General features: G+C 49.1%; 1 protein-coding gene across 2 annotated transcripts in view; it reads left to right on the top strand.

The window, feature by feature from the left end:
* Positions 1 to 22,750, top strand: part of LOC146776143 (transcription initiation factor TFIID subunit 4-like) — a 1,156,451-nt gene that overhangs the window by 982,148 nt on the left and 151,553 nt on the right. The window contains exon 15 of one of the 2 annotated variants that reach the window (XM_085639557.1): positions 2,522 to 2,639. The exons of the other annotated variant lie outside the window; for it this stretch is intronic. Coding sequence (XP_085495683.1) covers positions 2,522 to 2,639 — 118 coding nt within the window. The remainder of the gene's footprint in view (positions 1 to 2,521; positions 2,640 to 22,750) is intronic. 2 annotated transcript variants of the gene reach the window in all.

The raw sequence follows: 22,750 nt of genomic DNA, 5'->3' as shown, positions 1-22,750 counted from the left end.
TGGGGTGCCAGGGGGACAAGTTTAGGGATCAGGGAATGTATGAGTTTTAAGAGGCCAGGGGGTAATTTTAGGGTTCATGTGTGCTCTAATTGTTGTCCAGTTTCAAATGCAGAATTCACTACTTTTTTTTCTCAGCTTGGCCTGAGCATTACCCGATCCTGATTGTCTGCCATTTTAGCCCCGCCCCTATTGATTAACATTAGCCACGCCCCTTCATTTGCCAGGTTAGCCCCCCCCTGGAAAAATTTCTGCGGATGCCCATGATCTCGATGTACGTTTCTGCGACTGCGATGCAGAGAAGACTTAATTGTCCATTATAGGCACATAATAAAATGTATTTGGACAGATTATTTTACATATTAACATATTTTATAGTGCGCAGTTATGTAGTCTTTGCCCTTCGGTGCATATATTGTGTTTTTACACATTGCCGCTAAACAAGGAGCTCTGCATCCGCCGCAAAGGGCGGAAATGAATTCTAACTAGTTTTCACTTTATTTTCACATCCTCACATTTCCTTGTTTCACATGGTTTAAACCAAAATGCCGCCAGCATTATTTTTCCTTTCTCGAGAACAAAGTGAATGTGACTTTTCTAAAGGGGTCACAGGATGCCCCCCGGGCACCTGGGTGTTGCTGGACTGCTGCGCGCTCTCGGCTTCACTGAAGGGCTTGTCAGAGTTTTCATCTCCTCAGAAACGAGCCCCAGGCCGTGGCCAGGAGCAGCAGAAGGCTGCGTTATGAATCGTAAACGGGTTATTTCCCACTGACATCAAATCCTGAGGTTTTTAAATTAATCCCACACAAAGACAATCCTTCATTTTGTTGCCAGTTTGAAATGAGCCCTGCGCAAATGACCTTTCTAAATGCCTCTTTGTTAGAATGGCTCCTGTGTGAAAATGGGGAGGTCGTCGCCATTGTGCCATGCCTTGCGAATCATTAAACGTGGCTACAAGCTATGGCCGGTGACTTGACCTACAGAGTGATGTCAAAATGCAAAGAACTGGTAGCCATCCACAAACGTGTTGCCCAGAATTACAATAAGTCGCACGTTCTAAAGAATTTGACTACACACAGTCCATCGACAGAACCAATTCACAGAAAACAATATGCCACAAAGAAGCTACTGTAATAAACGTTGGCGTGTTTTTCTGCATTTATCTGTATATATAAGAATAACTAAACTAAATGGGGCACATTTCAAAAGGTAGAACTGGGACCGGATTGGTGAACGGGAAACGCTGGAATTTAATTTCCAAGGGGACTTGCCAATTATGTAACTTTCGTAGATAGTATGCCAGCCCCCCCTCCTCCTTTTCAAAACCCCATAACTCTTCCTCCCAGAAAGTCAGATTCGTTTATAGAAACTTTATTTCTCTGCTGCTCTTTTTGGTTTCCTGGTCTGGCCAGTTACTATATACTGACTTTAAGAAAAATTGATAAATGATTCTACAGTTGTTAATATGAGAAAGCAATAAGGCTCATTATTCTGTTTGTTGAGACATATTTGACTTGTAAATGCATTCTACACAGCAGAAAATCTGCCCTTCAGTACAGTAGTTATGGACAAGTGCATAGTCCATATAACCAGAGAGTAGCAGTCTAATCCCATATTGACACATGTTGAGAGTAAATATAGTGTTGTTTTTCAGTTTGCTTAATGTTGTATTTGGGGAAGATTAAAGCTATTGTGAAGCAGCGAACTTCTAACAAGGTTTTATATTCAAAGTCAAAATATAATTACTTTATTTTCGATGAAGAAGGGAGTGAGGAGTTTATAGTCCGTGAAGTAATTTAATTTAGTAAAATTTCCTCCTATAGCTTTCTTGAGTGGGGCCAAACACATGAACATGCAGGGGGCTTTCGGAGTGGATAACTGTGCCTGCTGCTCTACATAACATTACATGTTTAGGAATTCAGAATGCTTAACGTTCAAAGCAGATGCCTTTCTTTGTTTATGTTCTAGTGCACTTTCTTAAATATATTTGTGAAATATTGAGACTTTGAAAGCAAATTATTGATGCATATGTGACTGTTGGATAATGGAATAATGGGAAGTGCAGGGTTTTTGTAGAGATAGCTAAAACATGCAGCTTCATATATTATTTATTGGAGAACCTCTTTGTTTACTTTAATCATGTTGCACCCCTGTTACGAGCAAACCGCTTGAAACAGTAGCATTTGACTATTTGTATTTTATATTAATTTTTAGCATCGTCTTGCCATCCTAGTGAGAAATTAAACTTTGTAGATTTCTAAAAAAAACCTCCCTTCATTCAACAACTTTGCTGATATACTTGTAGGTGTAATATCGTGCATGTAACCACCTGTTCTCAGACACTAACCAGCATAGATGCTGCATATTCTGTTCGATGGTGAGTCCTCAACTTCATGCCTGTTTTATATGTATTGTACTAAGATCCTGGAGGAATCATTTGTAGATGATGCAAAGCAGAGGCTGTTCTGTCATCCATGAACTGGATGGTTTCCTTACTCTTGAACATATGACATTGGGTTCTTAGGTTAAAAGCAGGAAGCCAGGGAAAATGTACTTGACCTACCATGGAACGAGACGAGAGAAGGTGCTGTTCATAGAGGTCTTGCAGCAGAAGTACAAATGGGTACAGTGGCACCGTATTTGTGAGTCCCATAAATCTGTTTAATTGGTTGAAGACTGTCTATGCTGGATTACCTTTTTCGCCAGACACTCTGCAGGCCCCCCTTCCGTATAATCTCCCCAAGCCTTATCAGCTCCTTCTTAAATTAAGACATTTCAAGAGATTCCATTGTTAGAAGTGATAAAGAAGCATAGAGGGATAATCTAACATTCTTCCATATTTATAACCGTAAATTATGTGTACCTTTTGAAAGTTTCAGATGCTAACTTGGGCCAGTAGCTGTTCAGTAGGATGACTGTTTCGGTGGATGTAGTGTCCTGCTGTCCTGGGACTATCATAATTAATATAAGACTCGTCCCTTCGACTTCCATGCATCTACCTCTATATTTGCTGAACAAAACACCAAAAAGAACCGCAACATCCTCGTATATAATTGCCAAGGGAGATATGGACTGTGTCAGAGAAAACATTTCTTCTATGGTTTAATTTAAATGTGTTCAAAAGGTTCAGATTGGTAAACTAAGCTGGTACTTTCGCCTGTCAAAAGGGGAGGGGGGGAGTGAAACTAGACAGGACTGAATTCAATTTAATTGAGGGTGACCCTTAGTTGACGTGTACATGACCAATTCCAAATCTATTACTGTTCATGTGCATCTTGGAGCTCTAGGCACCAGTATTAACTAGAAGGTTTTCTAATCAGCTGGCTCTGGAAATTCAGGAAAGGTGCAGGGATATGGTGCTATCATAGCCTTTGACAAAGAGACAAGGTAGCAATTTAATGGTTGTAGATGATTGAAGAGTCACAGGATTTCTTGTTTTAGCTGGCAGTTTGGCTATGGTATTCTTTTTTTTTTTTTTTTTTTTTTTTTTCCAAAACCTTTATTTTGCAAATCAGTGACACAGCTATTCAGCCGACAACCCGGAGGTACGGCAGCTTTAGAAACACAACACATACGAGCGTACACATTTCACTGACAGGGTAGTCAAAGGTTCTGTTTTAAATAAACACAAATCCAAACCAAAACACAAGCAAGGTGATAATTACTATAAGCACCAAGAGGGTTCCCATCAGGGGGAGCGAGCCCCATTTCGTCCAACAGACACAGGTTTATAGTAAGGGAAAGGAGGGGAATTCAGGGACTCAAGAGGACAAACACATATCAGCAAGGAGGTCAAAGCCGGAAAAAAGGGGCTAAGGGGAGAGCTGCTCCTCGGGCGGGTCCGGGTCTGGGGGCAGGCATATGCCCCCTCTGTACTGGTTCCATCGCCCCCATACAGAGTGCCATTTCCGAGGGTGCCCTCGAGCACAATACACTGTCTTTTCCCTAAACATGCTCCAATCCATGTTTTCCATCCACGCTGTCAATGTAGGTGGCCTATTAGAGCCCCACAGACGTGCGATGTCGCGCTTGGCTACCATATTCCCTAGGGTCACCCATTGAGTCTGTGCCGCGTCGTGGTCAGTAGGACCCCAAACATTCAGGAGACAGCACCGCGCCTCAGGCTGCATGACGATGCCCGTCACCTCCCCCATCACCTCGTGAACTCGCCTCCAAAACTCCATGATCACACCGCATTCCCAAATAATATGTAGGAAGGTGCCCACCATACCACAGCCTCTCTTACATAAGCCCTCCTCAGAGAAAGCCATATGAACCAGCCTAGGCCCCGTCACGTAGACCCTATGGAGTATTTTAAGCTGCACCAGCCGCAAGCGCGCGGGGATCGCAACCTCTTTGGGAGAAGAAACTGCATACTGCCAATCCTCGTCATCCAGTTCAAGGCCATCCCTGATACATTGGCCGCGCAACCCTAGAAGAAGATCCGCCCGAACATTAATAAGTTTCTTATAAATGAGCGAGATCGTACTCTCTGGCATATGGCCATCCAGGATCCGGTCCTCTAACGGGGAGGACTCAGGCACCTTCTCCCCTTCTACCAGGACTGACCGCAAGGCGTGGCACACCTGGGCGTAGCGGAAGAACTCCGAGTTCCCTAGCTCATATTCCTTCTGCAGCTCCTCGAATGACTTTATCCTACCCTTAACCAAAAGGTCTCCAACCCTGGATATACCGATCAGGTCCCACTTCGCGAACCTTTTTGTATGCCAAAGCTTTCCCAGAATATCGGAGTCAAACAGAGGGGTGGCAAGGGTAAGCTTACCCCTCCAGCCCAGTGAATCCGTCGCCACCTTCCACACATGTACGGCCACCCTGGTGGGCCCCGTAAGGGTGAAGTCCGACGACTTCGAGTACAACGCTCTGTGGTAATTACCCCCACGCAGTAACCATCGGTCCATGGCGAAGCCGGGGCTCAGCGCCGGACCATATACACCATGGTTAATCGCGCTCAACTGGGTGGCCCAATAATAACGTCGAATGTCTGGAAGCGCGATACCACCGTCGTACCACGGGAGCGTCAACTTAGCAATCGCTATTTCGGACGCCCTTCCCACAATAGCGCGCGCTGGTGGCTTTCGACCTCACGGAAGTAGCTGGCCGGGACCAAGTCAAGGGTATTCTGCAGGGCATAGAGGAAACGGGGGAGAGACATCATTTTGAACAAAGCGGCACGGCCAAGGAGGGAAAGCGGCAACCGCCGCCAGCCCGCCACGTCCCGCCGCAAACGTGCCAAGGGAGGGAGCAAGTTCTTCTCGTATCGTAAAATGGGGTCGGTGGAAATATAGATCCCCAAGTACAAAAAGCCCTGCTGGGCTATCTGGATCGAGCAGTTGCGCGGGACAGGCGGGACATCCCCACACAGGACGTACAAGTATGACTTACCCAATTAATGACAAGACCAGAGTTCCTACCGAAAGAAGTCAAGACGTCACAGACCACTATCAGAGATTTCTTAGGCGAGATATAGCAGAATATCGTCGGCGTAGAGTGAAATACGGTCTTCGTGGTCAGGCGACCAACGAATCCCACGTATATCCGGGTGCCATCGTATCCACGCCGCCAGCGGCTCAAGAGTAAGGGCGAACAACAACGGCGACAGGGGACAGCCCTGCCGGGTGCCTCTCCCGAGCTCGAACGGTGCCGACGCCCGCCCGTTCACCACGACGCTAGCAAGAGGCCCCTCATAGAGCAACCTCACCCAGCCTACAAATCCAGGCCCAAAGCCGAACTTGGCCAGCACAGCCCACAGGTATGCCCACTCCACCGTATCAAAGGCCATCGTGGCATCGAGGGACGCCACAATAGCTGGCTCTCGCATCGTGCCCGTCCTGGCAATCACTCCATGGAGGCGTCTAAGATTCAGTGCAGTGTTACGGTGCGGGATAAAGCCCGACTGATCCGGGTGGATCAAGTCGCCAAGCACCCGGACCAAGCGGTTAGCAAGGATCTTAGCAAGGATTTTCGGCTCGGCGTTGAGAAGTGATATCGGCCGATAGGAGCCACACTTGTCCCGGGGCTTACCGTCTTTATGTATTACCACAATCGTCGCCAGCCGTTGATCGAGCGGAAGAAACCCATTCACCCGCGCCTCCACGTACATGGCGCGCAGGTGAGGAGCCAACTTATCCGGATGGAGCTTGTACAGCTCAATCGGCAAACCATTTGGGCCCGAGGCCTTACCGGAGCGCAACGCACGGATAGCACACGCCACTTCATCTACAGTTATATCCCCATCGAGATCATCTCTATCAATGGCAGAAAGGCAGGGCAGAGTGATGTCTCTCAGAAGGTCACACGAGTCCTCAGTGGGCCTGTCCGAGACCGAGGTGTATACCGTACGAAAATAGTCCGAGAAACACTGAACTATACCATCGGGGTCAGTGACAACCTCTCCCCCATCCGTCGACAACTCCGGCACCACGCGATTAACACGCTCTTTTTTATCCAACCACGCCAGCAATTTCCCGGCCTTATCACCAACATCGTACAATCGACCCTGCTGCTCTCTATTGAGGGTCTTGGCAGCGTTCGTCACCAGGTCCCTATATTCCAATTGCTTCAAGCTCAAATCATGCAGTGTGGCCGTTGCAACATCCTCTCCCAAGGCCACTTCTAAAGCCGCTATCTCGTCCTCTACTTGTGTCACCTCAGCGTCTCTCCGCCGCTTGGCGGCCACTACCAAGGAAAGGGCCTCCCCTCTCAATACAGTCTTAAAAGCTTCCCACAGGGACACCGCAGATTCAACTGAACCCTGATTTTCTTGAAAATAGTGGTCAACTGTCTTCAGCAACGCACTGCGCATCTTGGGATCACGAAAGTACCAGGGGTTAATGGGAGCCACCCTGACCCCACCACCCGGCCACTATCAAGACGGGCCCACACCGGTGAATGATCAGATATGCCCCGTGCCATGTGCCTAGCCTCAGATACCAAAGAGGCGTGGGCAGCCAGAGTGAGCAAGTAATCAATCCGAGAGAGACTCCCGTGGGCCCCGGAATGAAAGGTATATTGTCTCTGAGTGGGGTGCCGTAGCCTCCAACAATCTACCAGACCAAAAGTATCTATAAAGTCGGGAAGCCACTTCTGAGCACCCCCGGTGTCTCTGGGCGGGTGCCTATCGAGCATTCCAGAACCAACCGCATTGAAGTCTCCTCCCACCACTAGCATCCCTTCGGGGAGTTCCAACAAGGCCTTGCCCAGATCAGCAAACGTGGAGGCCTGCAGGGCTGGAGGGACATAAACAGAAACCAATACCAACTTTCTGCCCTCCCACCTCCCCGCCACAGCCACAAAGCGCCCCCTGTCATCAACAATGGTGGAGTCCACCTCAAATGGTAGGGAAGCTCTGACGAGTATGCCCGCACCCCTGGAGCCCGTGGAGAACCCCGAGTGAGCAATGAATTTGTAACCCTTTCTGTTAAGTGCATAACACATATTCCCTATAAGGTGGGTCTCCTGCAGGAGGACCACATCTGGCGAGGTCCGTTTCAAGAATTGCAGGACTATCCCCCGTTTAATACGATCCCCTAAGCCATTAACATTCCAGCTAATTATGTTTAAGCCCCTATCCCCCATCCCTGAACACAAAGAGACCTCCACCCCCCCCCCCCCGGAGAACCACGATCGGACAATACTGACAACCATTGCTACGCCTTGCAAGAAAAAGGAAACAACCCCCAACAACAACCCCCACATCCCGAATCCCCCCCCTCCCTGCACCCCTGCGTCAGCTTACTAAGCCCCCCCAACTTGCAGTGTGCCTGGCGCCCTATCAAAAAACAAATCTACAAAAAGTACCCCAAGGGAGGAAAGAGCTCCTATCTTCCCCCCGCCGCCCTCCCATTACTGCAGTAAGGTGCGAGTCACTGTCCGGAGCTGAGTCAAAAGCCAGCCGACACCGGAGATATCACTTCTGGCCATCTCGGTCGCCTTCCGCTCCATCCACGCTGTCCCGGCCAGGCTGTCGCCGCGGGAGCGCATCCAACCAGTCCCCTGCCATGTCCGGTGATTCGAAGAAGAAAGTCCGATCTTCATACACCACACGTAGCCTGGCGGGGAAAAGCATGGCATACTTCAGGTCCATCTCCCGAAGCCGCCACTTCACCCCCAAAAAACTTTGCCTCTGTTTCTGCACCATCTGGGTGAAGTCAGGATAGAAGCTCACGGAGGCATTCTGAAAAGGCACCGGGCCTGTCACCCTCGATACTTGCAGGATAGCGTCTCGATCCCGAAAATTAAAAATCCGGGCTACAATCGGCCGCGGGGGGGCTCCCACCTTAGGCCGTCCGCCAGGCACTCGGTGAGCCCGCTCCACCGCAAAAAACCTGCCGAGGCCCTTAGGCGCAAGATGGTTCACCACCAAATCCTCGACAAGTAGATCCACGGAGTGCTCCTCTGAAGTTTCCGGGACCCCAATAAGGCGCACATTGTTGCGCCGGGCCCGACCTTCAAAGTCTTCAAGCCGGCGGGCGGAGAGGTCATTCGCGGTTCGTAACTTACGAACCTCAGCCTGGAGTTCCGAGACATCGTCCGCGAGGCCAGTAGTCTTGAGGTCCAGGGACTTGACCCGCTCGTTGGTTTTGCCCAGGTCCGCGCAAATCAAGTTGACATCTACCAAAATTGTGTCCACCTTGTGCGCCAGGGCCTCAAACTGTCGCCCAATCGATGTTTGCATCCCATCTATCGCCCCCTTGATATCCTGCAATGATAACTCCGAGGCTGGGGGCGAATCGGCCTTCTGTGCTTCCAGCGACTGTCCCGATCCACCAGGTGACCCTTTCTGCTGGGCATAACGATCCATATTGTTGGATTGGGTATAGCCTCCCCGCCTGGTAGTCTTGGACTTCGACCTGTCTGCCTCTGATTTGGTCGACATCTCGAACTGCAGGACGGTCAGTCGCAAATGGACGTCCCTCACTCAGCTAGAGGAAACAGGGTCAACTCGGACTTAAGCAGCCAGTCAGGACCGAGTGGAGGTCTTCCAGACAACCGAGGATCTGCATGAAGCTCTCCCAACCCAGCGCAAACAAAGGGCGAGAAAGCGAAAGTGAAAGTGCAGCGGCATCGGTCCGTCAGTTCACACCTCCCTAGGCCGCTGTTGTTCAATTAGTGGCCGGGCATCCTGCCAACGCAAGCCCCTGGCATCCTTCGGAGGTAGGCCGCAATCTTCCGCCATGCACAACTTCGGTCCCCGGTGGGCGATCTTAGCCCGGACAACGTCAATCGCCCCAGCTGTGACTCATCTGCAGGATTCCGTGCATGAAAATCAGGATTTAGGACAGGATGATTGCCGGAGGGCGCGAGGGTAGCGGGAGCGCAAGGCTCACGCGGTCATCTTGGTCAAGCGCTAGGCTCCTCCCCGGCTATGGTATTCTTGATTACCTGGTGGTGGTGGAAATGATTCCGTGGCTGCTAAAGGTGGAGTAGATGATTTTAAAAGACCTCGAAGATGTTCAGATGATCTGATAATAGATAAAATGTAGGCCTTCATCTACTTTTCATTACAGGTGCATCTTTGAAATGTGCCTGGATTGTTTGACCTAGAAAGAGAGGAATTTGGTAGGGTGTAAAATTGCTTGTAGGCTGCTTAGCTTTATTCGTACAGTTTTCCTAAAATTCAATTTTAGAATACTGTTTGCCATCTATACGCTTATGACATTAGGCAACTTTATATGAAGTAGCAATGATTTATCTTTCCCTCATGGGCTGCTGCTGTAAGACCATGGTCCCAGATTGTGAGGAGGTATTTTAAGTGTGATGTTTGGGGTCGAAACTAGACTACAGTGTGTCCTGCTGTAACTATTGAGGTGAGACTGAAGTTAGGACAGAACAGTTTTATTCAGGTTTTTGGATGTGGTTTGGACAATAAAAACATTTGTTTGGGTACCTGGGTCCGATGGTTTGCCCATCGGATTCTACTCAAACTATATTGACGTTCTGGCTCGTGTACTGACTAAACCTTATAATGCGTCCAGAGAGCTGGGTAGTTTCCTTACAACTGTGTGTGAGGCTCCGATTGTCCTGCTCCTGAAAAAGAGAAAGGATGAGGAACACGTTCCGTCCTACTGGCCACTCTTAATTTTAAATGTGAATTGTAAAATCCTTGGTAAAATACTGGTAAATCAATTGCACCCTCGACTCCACATATTGATACACCCATGCCAGTCTAGGTTTACACCAGCTTGCAGTACTATGCCCAACATCAGATAATTGATCCACGTTTTGTAATCTCTCTTTCAGATATATCCCAATGCCTTCGAACTGGCAGTCCACATCAGAAAAGGCTTTTGACTCCTTACAATGGGACTTTCTTCACACAGTCATGGCTAGCATCGAGCTGGGTAGTAGGTTCCTTAATTAGAAATGTCTGTTGTAATCTGATCCAACAGCATGCATTAAGACTGGGAGGATCATATTGAGCTCCTGTGCTATAGGGAGAGGCACCAGGCAGGGCTGCCTGTTCTCCCCGTTTGTCATAGCAGTCCAACCACTGGCTTCAACGCTTAGGCCCAGTGACTCGTTCCAAGGGCTGTGCATGCCTTATATGCGGTCAAAATGTTGTTATATTTACGCGAGAAAAGATCCAATGGGGAGGGTGCCTGCGCAGCTCTTGTACTGTTTGGTGAATTAATTGGCCTGCATTTGAACTGGGGTAAATGTAATGCATACTCCCGACATGCACGGATATTAATATCAGTGCCTTATTCAGTAGGAGAATTAGATTAAATATGGGAGCCATGCATTTTTAGGTGTTTGGTGGTACAGACATATCGTCTGTAAAGCAGTGGCTCAAGGGCATATCCTCTCTGTGCCAATCTATTGCCTCTGGCTCACATTGCCTGTAATGGGCCCATAGCCCTTCCAAAGATTGTTGTCTTCCCTCACCTTATTTATTTCTCCACTGCGCCCCCCATTCGGATACCCAGGGCTGTCTTCCATGAAATAGACTACTTTTGAAATTAATCGGGACACAAAGCACTGCAAAATTTACAGTGTCAAACTTCAACTTTGCTCTTCAGAGGAGGGAATGGCCGTTCCTGATTATAAACCGTATTACGTAGCCGTGCAACACCTATGGGTGGAAAAGAGGAGGGAAACTCGTCTGGGTGCTCCAGAAGTGAGCAAGATTGGGGTTCCCTTGCTGGATGTGTGGCTCCAGCAGATAATACCTTCCACAAATTTCAGGTATGTGCGGCTGGAATACTGCTAAACATGCTCTGATATGCTTGTGCCAGAGCACTACAAAGGACTCATACCAGATTCCTTTGTATGTGAGCTCTCGATATCAGTCTTGCCCATAATACAGCCCAAGAGGGAGGGGGGGGGGGGGGACTAAGCTCAATTGGGACACCATTTAAAAGGATGGTATGCCTGAAGAATTTCAACAGTTTGTTGACGAGCATGAGCTCCCTTCCCTTCATTTTTTACTGTAGCCATTTGGAGGACTGGTGTTTGTGAACCCCCAGTGCACAATTGCCTGCAGTCCATTTGCATGACTAGTGGAAGGAATTGAGCAATCTCGATATTATGTACCACATTATTTCACAAATGCCCTTCACTCCTTACGTATTGAGACACAGTCACACATTTTATCTTTGAAGTCATAGGTTGGCAAATGCTAAAAACTCCAGCTTTCTGCCTCTTGGGGCTTTTCCAGAGGCCCCAGGTGAAGGCATTTACATCCAGATTCACAGACCTAGTGCTAGACTTAGCTCGCCATCAACTTAGCATCTCTTGGATGGGCCAGGGCTCTGGGTGTGGAGAAAAGAATTGGTTAAATGGGCGGAATGTGTGTTAGAGGTCCTGAGTGTGCCTAGGCCTGGGACACTGCACTATGAGATTGCCCCTTGATGGACCGCTCAGGCAGACTCCTTGCTGCTACGGGAGTTGATGAGGGAGGCAATGTTTGAGTCTCTGCTGCTTGGTGTCACACACTATCACCCAACTCTACTTAAGTTATCTGAAAGAAACCCGTAGTGTTAGATTCCTTATCTTAGAATTACCCCCAGGCTTCAGACTGGATCCGGAAAGTTTTCGTCAGCAGTACCCCTGCGCGTCGGTAGGCGTCGTGGTGCGGCTCCATGTGCGTCGTTGGCGTCATCAGCGCGTAGATGACGTCGCTGGAGCTACTTAGACACGCGCTGACGTCAGTGCTTTCTTTTTCTGCACCAGCAAGCGCAGATCCGGGAAGAGCAAGTACCCCCAGTCATTTTTGACTGAGTTTTTTTGAGGCCTTTTGTCTGAATTTCTTCGAGTCGATTGACTCCTGGTGCTGTAGGGATGCCCGGCTTCAAGAACTGTGGGGACTGTCACCGCATGATGTCGGTGACGGACACACACTGCGTGTGTCTCTACTGCCTGTGGCGTGACCACGACTCCAAGTCGTGCCCCGACTGCCGGGCCATGGGGCCGAAAACTTTGCGGGAGCAGTCCCGAAAGTTGCTGGAAGTCCGGCAGTCGGCTCCACGCCCCGCAAGGTCCCGGTCCCGTGGGAGGTCGATGGACCGGTTGGAGAGCCGTCGCCATCGTTCTTCGGGATCTAAGTCTTCGCACTCGGGGTCAGGTAAGTCGAAGCATTCCAAAAAGAAGTCGAAGCAGCACCATCGCTCCTCGACCTCCCCTCGCCCGTCGCGGCTGAGGGTGCGGGTGGTGCCACCCCCGCAGCTCCGGCGGAGCCTGCGACGTCGCCGCCGACCTACCCACCCTTTCCGGGTCCATCGGGGACGCCTGCTCAGGAGCAAGAGTTTCTTGCTGCCATGGCCCGACTCTTTGGGCCATCTGGCCCGCCGGTGCGCCTACTGGCCTGACTGGTGATTCTGTCCTTCCATCGCCGGCGGCTCCGGCCTTGGCGCGGCAGGACCATCCGGGATCGGACCCCAGTCGACGCCGGTTGACCTCGTAACACCTCCACCGCCGTCGACCCCACCGGCACCACCTCCGACGTCGCCCGCTCCTCGGGATGACGTCGGTCCCAGTTTCAGCCCTGAGCCAGACACTGTGCCAGGTTGACGCCGTGCGGCGCCGATCCCGACGCCGATGGGGCCTTTTTTTCCCCTATGTCCATCCGTCCTTATTTTCAGCTTGTTTTGCAGACTTCGGAGGAAGGGGAGGACTGGGAGGGGTCTGAGGACCCTCTCACACAACAGTGTGATTATGATCCGGACTGGGCAGAGGATTTGGGGGAGACCAGTGGTCTTGACACCTAACCTGACATTGGCATGCTGTCTTCTCCTACCATGGCTACGGAGGAGGGAGCCAGTTACGCAATGTTAGTACGTAGGGCAGCCGAGGCTCTCCACCTCGAACTCACTACGGTGGCCGTCAGGACTAACCTCCTGTCAGATGTGCTTTAGCCGGCGGCAACCTCTTCGGAGCCCTTGCTGCCTTTTAATGATGCACTTTCTGACGTCCTTTTAGGCACTTGGTCCAGGCCCAACACAGAGGCTCCTGTGGATAGGAACGTGGCCCGCTGCCATCGCCCGGCTCCGGGCGACCCCCTCTTTCTCACCCAACACCCCCACTCCAGAGAGCTTGATTGTCCAAGCCTCTGCTTCCCAGAGCGCGTTCCCTTCTGCAGCTCCGGATAGGGAATCCAAGAAGCTGGAACAGCTTGGCAAGAAGCTGTTTTCATCTGCCAGCTTAGGGCTGTGGTCGGTGAACACCGCATGCCTCTTGAGCCGTTATTCCCACTCTCTGTGGGATACGGTTGCGCATGTGCTGTCCAACTGTCCCGAGGAGGCATGGACAGTACTCTCCCAAGCTATAGCAGCTGGCAGAGACGCAGCAAAGTAAACCATTCGTTGTGGGCTTGATACCGCCAAATCGCTGGGCAGGGCGATTTCCACGACAGTGGAGCTTCGGCGTGACGCCTGGCTGGGATCAACTGGCTTCTCAGGGGATGTCCAGAACACCTTGATGGACATGCCCTCTGATGGCATTCGGCTTTTTGGCAATAAGGCGGATAATGCGTTGGAGTGGTTTAAGGACTCACGGGCTACGGCCAAGTCCTTGGGCCTGTCGACCACTCGCCCTCCTCGGCCTTCCACTTTTCACTCCTTTCGTGGCCACGGAAGGGGTGCCCCAACATGTTCGTTCCAGAGCCACAGGCCTGCGCAGCAACAGTCTCAGCACGGCCACGCACGTGGGAAACGTCGAGGCTGTTCTGGGGACCAGCAGGTGGGTCAGTCCACCGCCACCCCCGCAGCATTCACTGCAAAGCCTTCCTAGTCTGACATTTCAGGCCCATCAAATGCCAGTGGGCGGCAGAATTCGCCATCGCCATCATCTCCCCCACTGGCACAACATCACATCGGACAAGTGGGTGCTGCAAATCTTGGCCAAGGGGGCCATCAACCGCGTTCCTGGGCCAGAAGTAGGTCGTGGTTGTTATTCCCACCACTTTCTGGTACCCAAGAAGGACAAGGGTCTGCGTCCTGTCTTAGACCTTCGGAACATCAATCGCTTCCTCCGGAAGGAGTAGTTCAAGATGCTCACACTTGCTCAGGTCTGGTCTGTCCCAGACCCACAAGATTGGATGGTAGCGTTGGACTTGCAGGACGCTTGCTTTCATATTCCCGTCCTGCCGGCCCACCGGCGTTACCTGCGGTTCACGGTAGGCCACGAGCACGTTCAGGTCACCGTGCTCCCATTTGGCCTTACCAGCACCCGTCGGGTGTTCACAACAGTTATGGCGGTGGTCGGAGCTCATCTGCACAGATCAGGGGTCCCAGTCTTCCCCTAGCTCGATAACTGGTTGTTGAAGGCGGGCTCGCCCCAGGCAGTCGTCTCCCACCTCCAGACTATGGCCGACCTCCTGCATTTGCTGGGGTTCTCAATCAACGTGCCGAAGTCGCACCTGATTCTCTCTCAAAAGTTCCTCTTCATCGGAGCGGTTCTGGATTCGGCACAGTTTCGGGTTTATCCTCCCGAGCAGCGAGTCCGGGATATTCAGGCTATGATTCCGATCTTTCAGCCTTTATCCCGGGTTTCGGTCTGGATGACCCTCAGGCTACTGGGCCTGATGGCCTCCTGCATCCTGTTGGTGGATCTGGCATATGCGGGCTCTGCAGTGGGACCTGAAGTTCCAGCGGGCACAGCTTCAGGGCAACCTGTCCGATCACGTCCAGATCTCAGAGGGCACTGCACAACAATTGCAGTGGTGGCTCACGAATTGCGATTGGATCAATGGCAGATCCCTCTCCCTTCCCCAACCTGAACACACAGTTGTGACGGACGCTTCCCTTCTAGGGGTGGCCACATGGGAGAGGCAGAGATCAGAGGACTCTGGTCTCCGGCGGAGTCCCGGCTCCATATCAACCTTCTGGAGCATTGGGCGAACCGACTTGCACTGAAAGCATTCCTTCCCTCTGTCAAGCGGAGAGTAGTGCAGGTGTTCAGGGACAGCACCACCGCCATGTGGTACTGCAACAAACAGGGCGGGGTGGGGTCGTGTACCCTATGTCAGGAGGCTCTGCGTCTCTGGACATGGCTTGAACATCAGGGCATTTTCCTGGTGGTTCAACACCTGGCAGGTTCTTTGAACGCCAGGGCGGACAAACTCAGCCTCCGGTGCATGATCTATCACGAATGGCATCTGCACTCGGACGTGGCACAACATCTCTTTCAGCTGTTGGGAGAGCCTTGGTTAGATCTATTCGCCACACAAGAGAACGCTCAATGTCATCAGTTCTGCGTATTGCAATTTCCAGGGCGGCACTTGCTCGGCGGCGCTGTTCGTCGCGAGTGGAGTTGCGGTCTACTATACGCCCTTCTTCCTATACCACTTCTACCCAGAGTGCTGAAGAAGATCAAGCGTGACCGGGTCCAAGTCATTCCTGTGGCTCCGGACTGGGCTCAAAGAGTATGGTATCTCGAGCTACTCAGCATGGCTATCGAACCCCAGATCCAACTGCCTCTTCGTGAGGATCTTCTGTAGCAGCAACAGGGAACGGTCCTCCACCCCAACCTGTCCAGTCTCCACCTCCTTGCGTGGAGATTGAGTGGCAAAAGTTGACGTCTTTTGATCTGCCTCCCGAAGTTTGTGATGTAAGCTAGGCGTCCCTCCACTAAAATGGTATACGCCTGCCGGTGGAACAAGTTTGTGGCATGGTGCACAGCAAAGGCTGTGGATCGCCTTTCTGCCCCTCTTTCAGAGGTCCTTTTATTCCTTCTTTCTTTGACCCAGCAGGGCTCTGCTCTAGGCACTATCAAGGGCTATCTCTCGGCCATTTCAGCCTTTTTACGGCTTCTGATGGGTACAGGCCCCAGCTAGGCCCGCAAGTACAAAGGGTTCGCCCTTCTGTGTACGAAGTACTAGAAGGAAATTGGCTTGGAAACTGCAAATACAAAGTTTATTAACCTTCAAAGGTGGTCCTACAACCTGCGCAACACTCTACAGTATTGCACAGAGTAGCACAAAGAGCTTGTGCACATGGTCCCCTTTTATACACAATAGAGGGGCTCATAAGTAGGCGGATACAACATGAAGCAAGATTTTTGGTCATATATGGACATGTTCAGTGCATAATCAATACATGGGTGGAGTTAACGTTTCCTGAGACCCGCGAAAACACATTCAAGCAAAGCCTAATTAGTAACAGATGTGGTCAGTTCTGAACATGCACCAAACGCACAAAGGAGTTATTTATAGACTGTTGCTAGGCAGATCTCGGGAGTGGCTAATGAAGAGGTAAGACTCTTCTCGTGCAGAGCACGTGGTTTCATGGCCATACAAGATGGCGGATGGCTAAGCAAAATGGAGTCTGAACATTAGTCAATATAAAGCAGAAAACGTAATTCGGACATGAAGAGCACATGTCTTCAGTGAATGCTTAATCACATCGCTGTTTTATTTACAACAGACGACCCTTTCAGCATTTGCTGAAGACATTCGGCTTGCTAGGATAATCAAGATAATCATCATTCATATCAATTCTCATCATCTCAGTTGTTTCTTTGTTTATGCTCTTTTGATAGGTGGCATCGGCAACAGCTTTCTTATTGGGGATACAGAATGAAACACATAGAGAACATATCATAGGACCACATTGAATACACATACAACATGTGAACAAAATTGCTATAATAATACATAGACCAGTAAAAACTTTCCATCCCCATGTAGTAATTAAGGTCCAAAACCATCCAGAAAAGGTCCAAGTGCCATTTTCTGTATGGATGTCAGCAGCAATTTTATGCAATTTATTAATAGCTTGATAAACTGACGGTGTGTGATCAGGAATGAACACACAACAACTATTTCCTATAATTCCACCTCTATCTGCTAACATAACATCTAATACCATACGATTCTGTAATGTAACAATTCTAGTGATCTGCAATTCTTCCGTAATGTTCCCAAGAGCAGCAGCAGTTTGATTTGTCGCGGCCTCTACAACCCTAGTTAATCGTCGAACCTTCCTACTATTCAGGGCAGCTCCAACAAAGAAAAACAGTCCTAGATTAAAATCAATATATTGTTGCAAACTGGTATCCGTCTGGTCAACGTCATCAACAGATAGAGTGCGTTTATACCTATTTACAGTCACTTTGTTTAATAACTTCAAATCTTTATGATAAGATGCAGGTGCTAAGAATACAGGGGGTAATAAAAATGCCACATAACATACCCCGGACCATCCTGCAGGCAAACGATAGTAACCTTTATTACCACACACAAAATAGGTATTGTGGTAGGCCAGGAAGGTACTGTTATTTAATCCGTCTATATTTAGTACAACAATGCAATCACTGATACCAACAGGAATATGACCAACGCTTTGGATACACATGTCCGCTTGGGCTTGTGCCACTGAAATTACAAATTTCTCGTTTCCATTTGTGTCTCTAGTATTCGTAAAGATGTAGGGAATTGATTCATTGTCTGGTCGATATTCTTCCCATTCCCATATTGTTCCATTGGCTTGTGGATAGCCTTCTTTATCCTGATGGCACTCTTTGTTAAGTCTGAAGAGTAATCGTCCCACTGTAGGTTTTCGTGTGGCAAAAAGCAAAGTGTACCATGCCGTTATGGGAGAAAGGGAGAGGTATAAATGGTGTTCCCCCTTTCTTCTGATGAGCTGGCATCATACCACAGATCCAACAGTTTGTAGCATTTGTAGTGACGTGGGTATGATGCAGCATCTGGATGAAAGTATTATTCAGATAGGAATGGCGATGCTTCAAATCTTGGTATGGAAAGGTGTAGAAGTAGTGCTCCTCAGGCATTTTCAAACAAATGTCAATATCTTCCTGAAACTAAAAAGGTTGTCAGAACTCTTCCCCCTAGGCAGCGGTTGATTTCTTCACCATCGGGCCAAGACGGGTGTCGCTACACTAATGCAGGGCTGATCCCTCCCCCCCCCCCTTGCCTCGTCGGCTCTCCGTTTCACTAACCCAGGGGCTGCTCTGACAACGTATTCCGATACTCAAAAATTCACTTCCTTGGTCTAAGGTGATATCTTCTTACTCCAGGGGTCGCTTGGTCCGGGAAGAGCTCCTCAGTGTCGTCCGGTTCCACAGCACGGCCTTTCTTCGCAGTCAGGATTTCTCGATGGTCGGTCAATACAGCAGGCTCCACCAATCCAGGTGGCACTCTACGACAATGTATAGAGTGTATCCAATTTTTGCGGTTGGAAACCCGGACAGCCATTCTCGTTGCAAGCAAGACCTGCTCGGGACCGCACCACCTCGGCTCTAGACTGCTCGTCCTCTCAAACGATTTCAGCAAGACAAAATCTCCGGGCCGGAGATCATGGCCTTCACCTGTGGACCGGTCAGGGAGCGCTTCTCGAACCTGTTGATGAATAGAGACCAACTTATCAGTTAACTGTGCCAGATAATCACTCATCATTACACAAGGTACATCATACACTGACTTTGGTTTCGGTGGGCCCCAAATGTTCATCGGACGTCCAAACACGATCTCATATGGCGTGAGACCGGTTCGAGAATGCGGCACTGATCTGATTGACAATAATGCCAGAGGTAAAGCATCCGGCCAAGTCAGAGAAGTGGAAGCTTGTATTTTCACTATCTTAAGCTTCAAAGTGCAGTTGTACTTCTCAACTAATCCCGCAGACTGAGGGTGAAACACTGCGTGGAATTTCTGGGTGATTCCCAATCCTTTCAGGACATACTTGATAACGTCTGCTATAAAATGAGGTCCGTTATCACTCCACAACAATCTACAAACACCATATCGAGGGAAGAACTCCTTCAAGAACACCTTGGGTGTAGTAATTGCAGTATTGTCTTTCGTAGGGTATGCCTCAATCCATTTGCTGAAGGCACAAACCACTACTAGGACATACTTCAGATTATTACAGCGTTCAAGCTGAATATAATCCATTTGCAAAACTTCAAAAGGTGCAGTGGGTGTTGCAAATCCTCCTGCTGGAGTTCGTGTCCCTTTTCCTGGATTGTACTTTAGGCAAATCATACAAGTCTGCACCACTCTCTTTGCCGTGCTAGCGATCTCTGGATGCTCCCAAACTTGTGTAAGAAATTTTACAATTGCGGAAGCTCCAACATGAGCTAGCCCATGTGCCATCTGAACCATAGGTTGTACAAAAGCTATGGGTAACTTCCATTTATCCATCTGCTTATTTCTCCAACTTGTCGTAATTGTTGAAAAGCATTTCCACACTCGTCTGACCAGGGAAGGGGAATTGGAGTGTCTTTCGTCAAAAGTGCCAACAGTGGTTTAACCCAGTATCCATTGCCTACAAAAAGAAGTGAGGCCCAAAAATGCACGCACGTCCTTCTGTGTGGAAGGTACTGGCGTGTCCAAAATTGCTTGAATGCGATCTAATGTGAGTGCACGCCCCTCCTTAGACAAAAGGTGACCTAGGTAGGTCACCTTTGGTCTACAGAATTGTAATTTTTTCTTCGATACTTTGTGATTGTGCGATGCCAAAAAGGAAAGCAAAGATAACGTGCACTTCTCACATTGCTCAGGAGTATCGGCCGCCAAAAATATGTCATCGACATATTGTATGAGGGCCACCCCTTCAAGTAAAACAAAGGAATCCAACTGTCGTTTCAATGCTTGACTGTAAATGCTAGGACTTTCTGTGTAGCCTTGAGGAACTCTACAAAATCAATATGAACGATTATTCAAAGTGAAGCCGAAAAGGTAGCGGCTATCAGGATGAATAGGAATCGAAAAGAAAGCATTTTTCAAATCAATAACAGAGAACGTGGTTGCCTATGACGGGACCAAAGTAAGTAATGTCGTGATGTCAGAAACCACTGGGTATTGCGGTATCACTATCTTATTCACCTCCCTCAAATCAATAATAAAACGATAAATCCTAGTATCAGTGTCTTTCTTCAAAATAGGAAGGATAGGACTATTACAGACATTGTATGGAACTTCCTCCACTACCCCCACCTTAATGAGATCCTGCACTATCTGCATGAGTGCCTCCTCCCCCTCCTGCGAAATGCAATATTGAGGTAGGCGTGGTAACACAGCTCCCTCCTTTACCCTAATGTGCACCGGGGGGATAACCATCTGTCCCACATCAGTATCCGAGGTGGCCCACAGAGTGCGGGGTAGAGAAGCCAATGCGGTATCCTCTGCAACCACACACATCCTTCCTGTCATTGGATAGTTATCGTTCAAAATCACACGCACTCCTTCAGGGGAGCAACGGATTGTGGCTCTGAAATGTTTGAGCATATCCAGACCCACAATGTTATCAGGCGTGTTCGGGGAAAGCAAAAACGGACAGAGTGTGGAAAACTTATTAACATGAAATGCAAGAGGCTGTGATAATGGGCTAAGTGAAGGTGTGCCATCGAACCCTATCGATGTAACCGTTAAGCCAGACAGGGGAGCCTTCGGAACCAATTGTTTGGACAGAGCGCTACGAGTAGCTCCTGTATCAACCAGAAACCGATCAGTAGAACCCAAAACATGTGCTGTAACATAAGGACCCCTCTGATCTACTGGCACTTCAACTGATTCCTCCCCCCATCCTACGCAATCCTATGCATGTTGTGAATCGTGATACCCAGGGCGCTCATAATCGGACATTTGATACTGGTTTCGGTGATCAAACACATTAGGCCACTCACGTGGCCGCATATTAGAATCAAATCGGGCACGATCAGGTAAATGTCCCCTAGGGCCCGAGAAACCTCCTCTACCTCTCATCGGCCCCTGGCCACGCCCCTGGCGCTGTGCCTGTAATACCGGACAATCCCTAGCCCAATGACCCAACTGTTTACAATACGCACATTGATCCTTAGTTACATCTGGGCGACCCAAAGGGGGTCCATAGAATCCTCTTCCACCTCTCTCAGTACCCCGACGAGGCGGACCATACACTTGCGCTAACATCACCTTTGTTTTTAAATCTTTCGACTTTTTCTCTTCGTTACCCTTTGCTTCTTGTTCCTGACGCTCGTAATACTGAGACATCGTCAGGAGGGATGCCGGAGACGATGTTGTCCAAGAGCTTTCACTCGCTTTTAATCGAGCTGCTACTCCTGGTAATAAATTCGACACATATTTATCAACAAAAAGATGTCGACCCGTATCATCCGTAAGTGACTGACCGCTAAAATCATGAAATGTTTCCTCAAATCGCGTAAAGAAATCAGAAACGGATTCATCAACCTTCTGTTTGCATGAGGCTAACATATTCCAATCAATCTTTTTAGGGGGAATAATCGTTTTTAACTTAGTCAAAATAGCAGCTGGGAGGTCTAAAATAAGCTGAGGCGGCTTTTGCGCGGGTTTTCTTCCTCTATCCTCATCTTCTATATCAGACCATTTCGCCTTAAAGGCAGCTTGATCATCTACTTTCCGTACGGATCTCCACATATCCGGTGGTAAAATAAGCCCAAAGAACAAATCTATATCCGCTAGGGTCATAGTACAAGAATTTAAAGCCCCCTCAACTTCCTCATAAAAGGCGGCAGGATTCTTTCGGGGATCGGGTAGTGCTTTCTTTAATGCCATAACATCAGCCCTATGCCAAGGAGTATAAACCCAATTGTACACAAAATATCCTCTAGCATCGGGAGCAGACCTATCCGAACTAGTTCCCGCTCCCTTAGGAGGAACGTACAGAGGCGCTGCCTCTCGCATCGGCTTAGCGTGCACTAATTCAATCTTATCTGAATGAATGATAGACGACTGCTTTCCGCCTGCATTTGGATTCGATTGCTCCTCCTCCTCTTTCTTTTGGCGCGCATTTTCTTTGAGTTGAAACATCGCGTCCCGTAACGCAAACAGCCGTCGAACCGCATCGGGTACCTTAGAGGGAGAAAGGACACCGTTACGTAATGCTTTAGAATCTGATACTATATCATCAGGCTCAAAAACATCGGAGTATTTCCGAAAAGCAGTAACCACTTCATCAGAAATTCATCAGAAAAAGTTTCAGCAAAGAATAACTTTTCCCTATCCTGCCATCCTTCCAAAAATGACAATAATGCAGCGAGAGATAGTTTATTTTTAAGCGCACGAAAAGAAACTTTCCGAAGCTCACCCATGCGATCAGTTGATAACATGGACCGCGTGTCTACCTTCTCCTTGAGCAATCCAGGATCCTTGACTCCCGGAGCAGACGGGTTAACATAAGGTGGCGGAGAACGATCTAATAGAGAAAAATCATCCTCAAGATTAGTAAGGACAGGATAAAGAGGCTGCCGAACAGCATATTGACCCGATATTTGCAACCTGTGCTCTTTCTCCTGTTTTTCCGCCCGTTCTTTTTCC

Source organism: Triturus cristatus, chromosome 12 (genome assembly GCF_964204655.1).
Source record: "Triturus cristatus chromosome 12, aTriCri1.1, whole genome shotgun sequence".
Taxonomy (NCBI): domain Eukaryota; kingdom Metazoa; phylum Chordata; class Amphibia; order Caudata; family Salamandridae; genus Triturus; species Triturus cristatus.
This window is presented reverse-complemented; position numbering and strand designations above follow the sequence as displayed.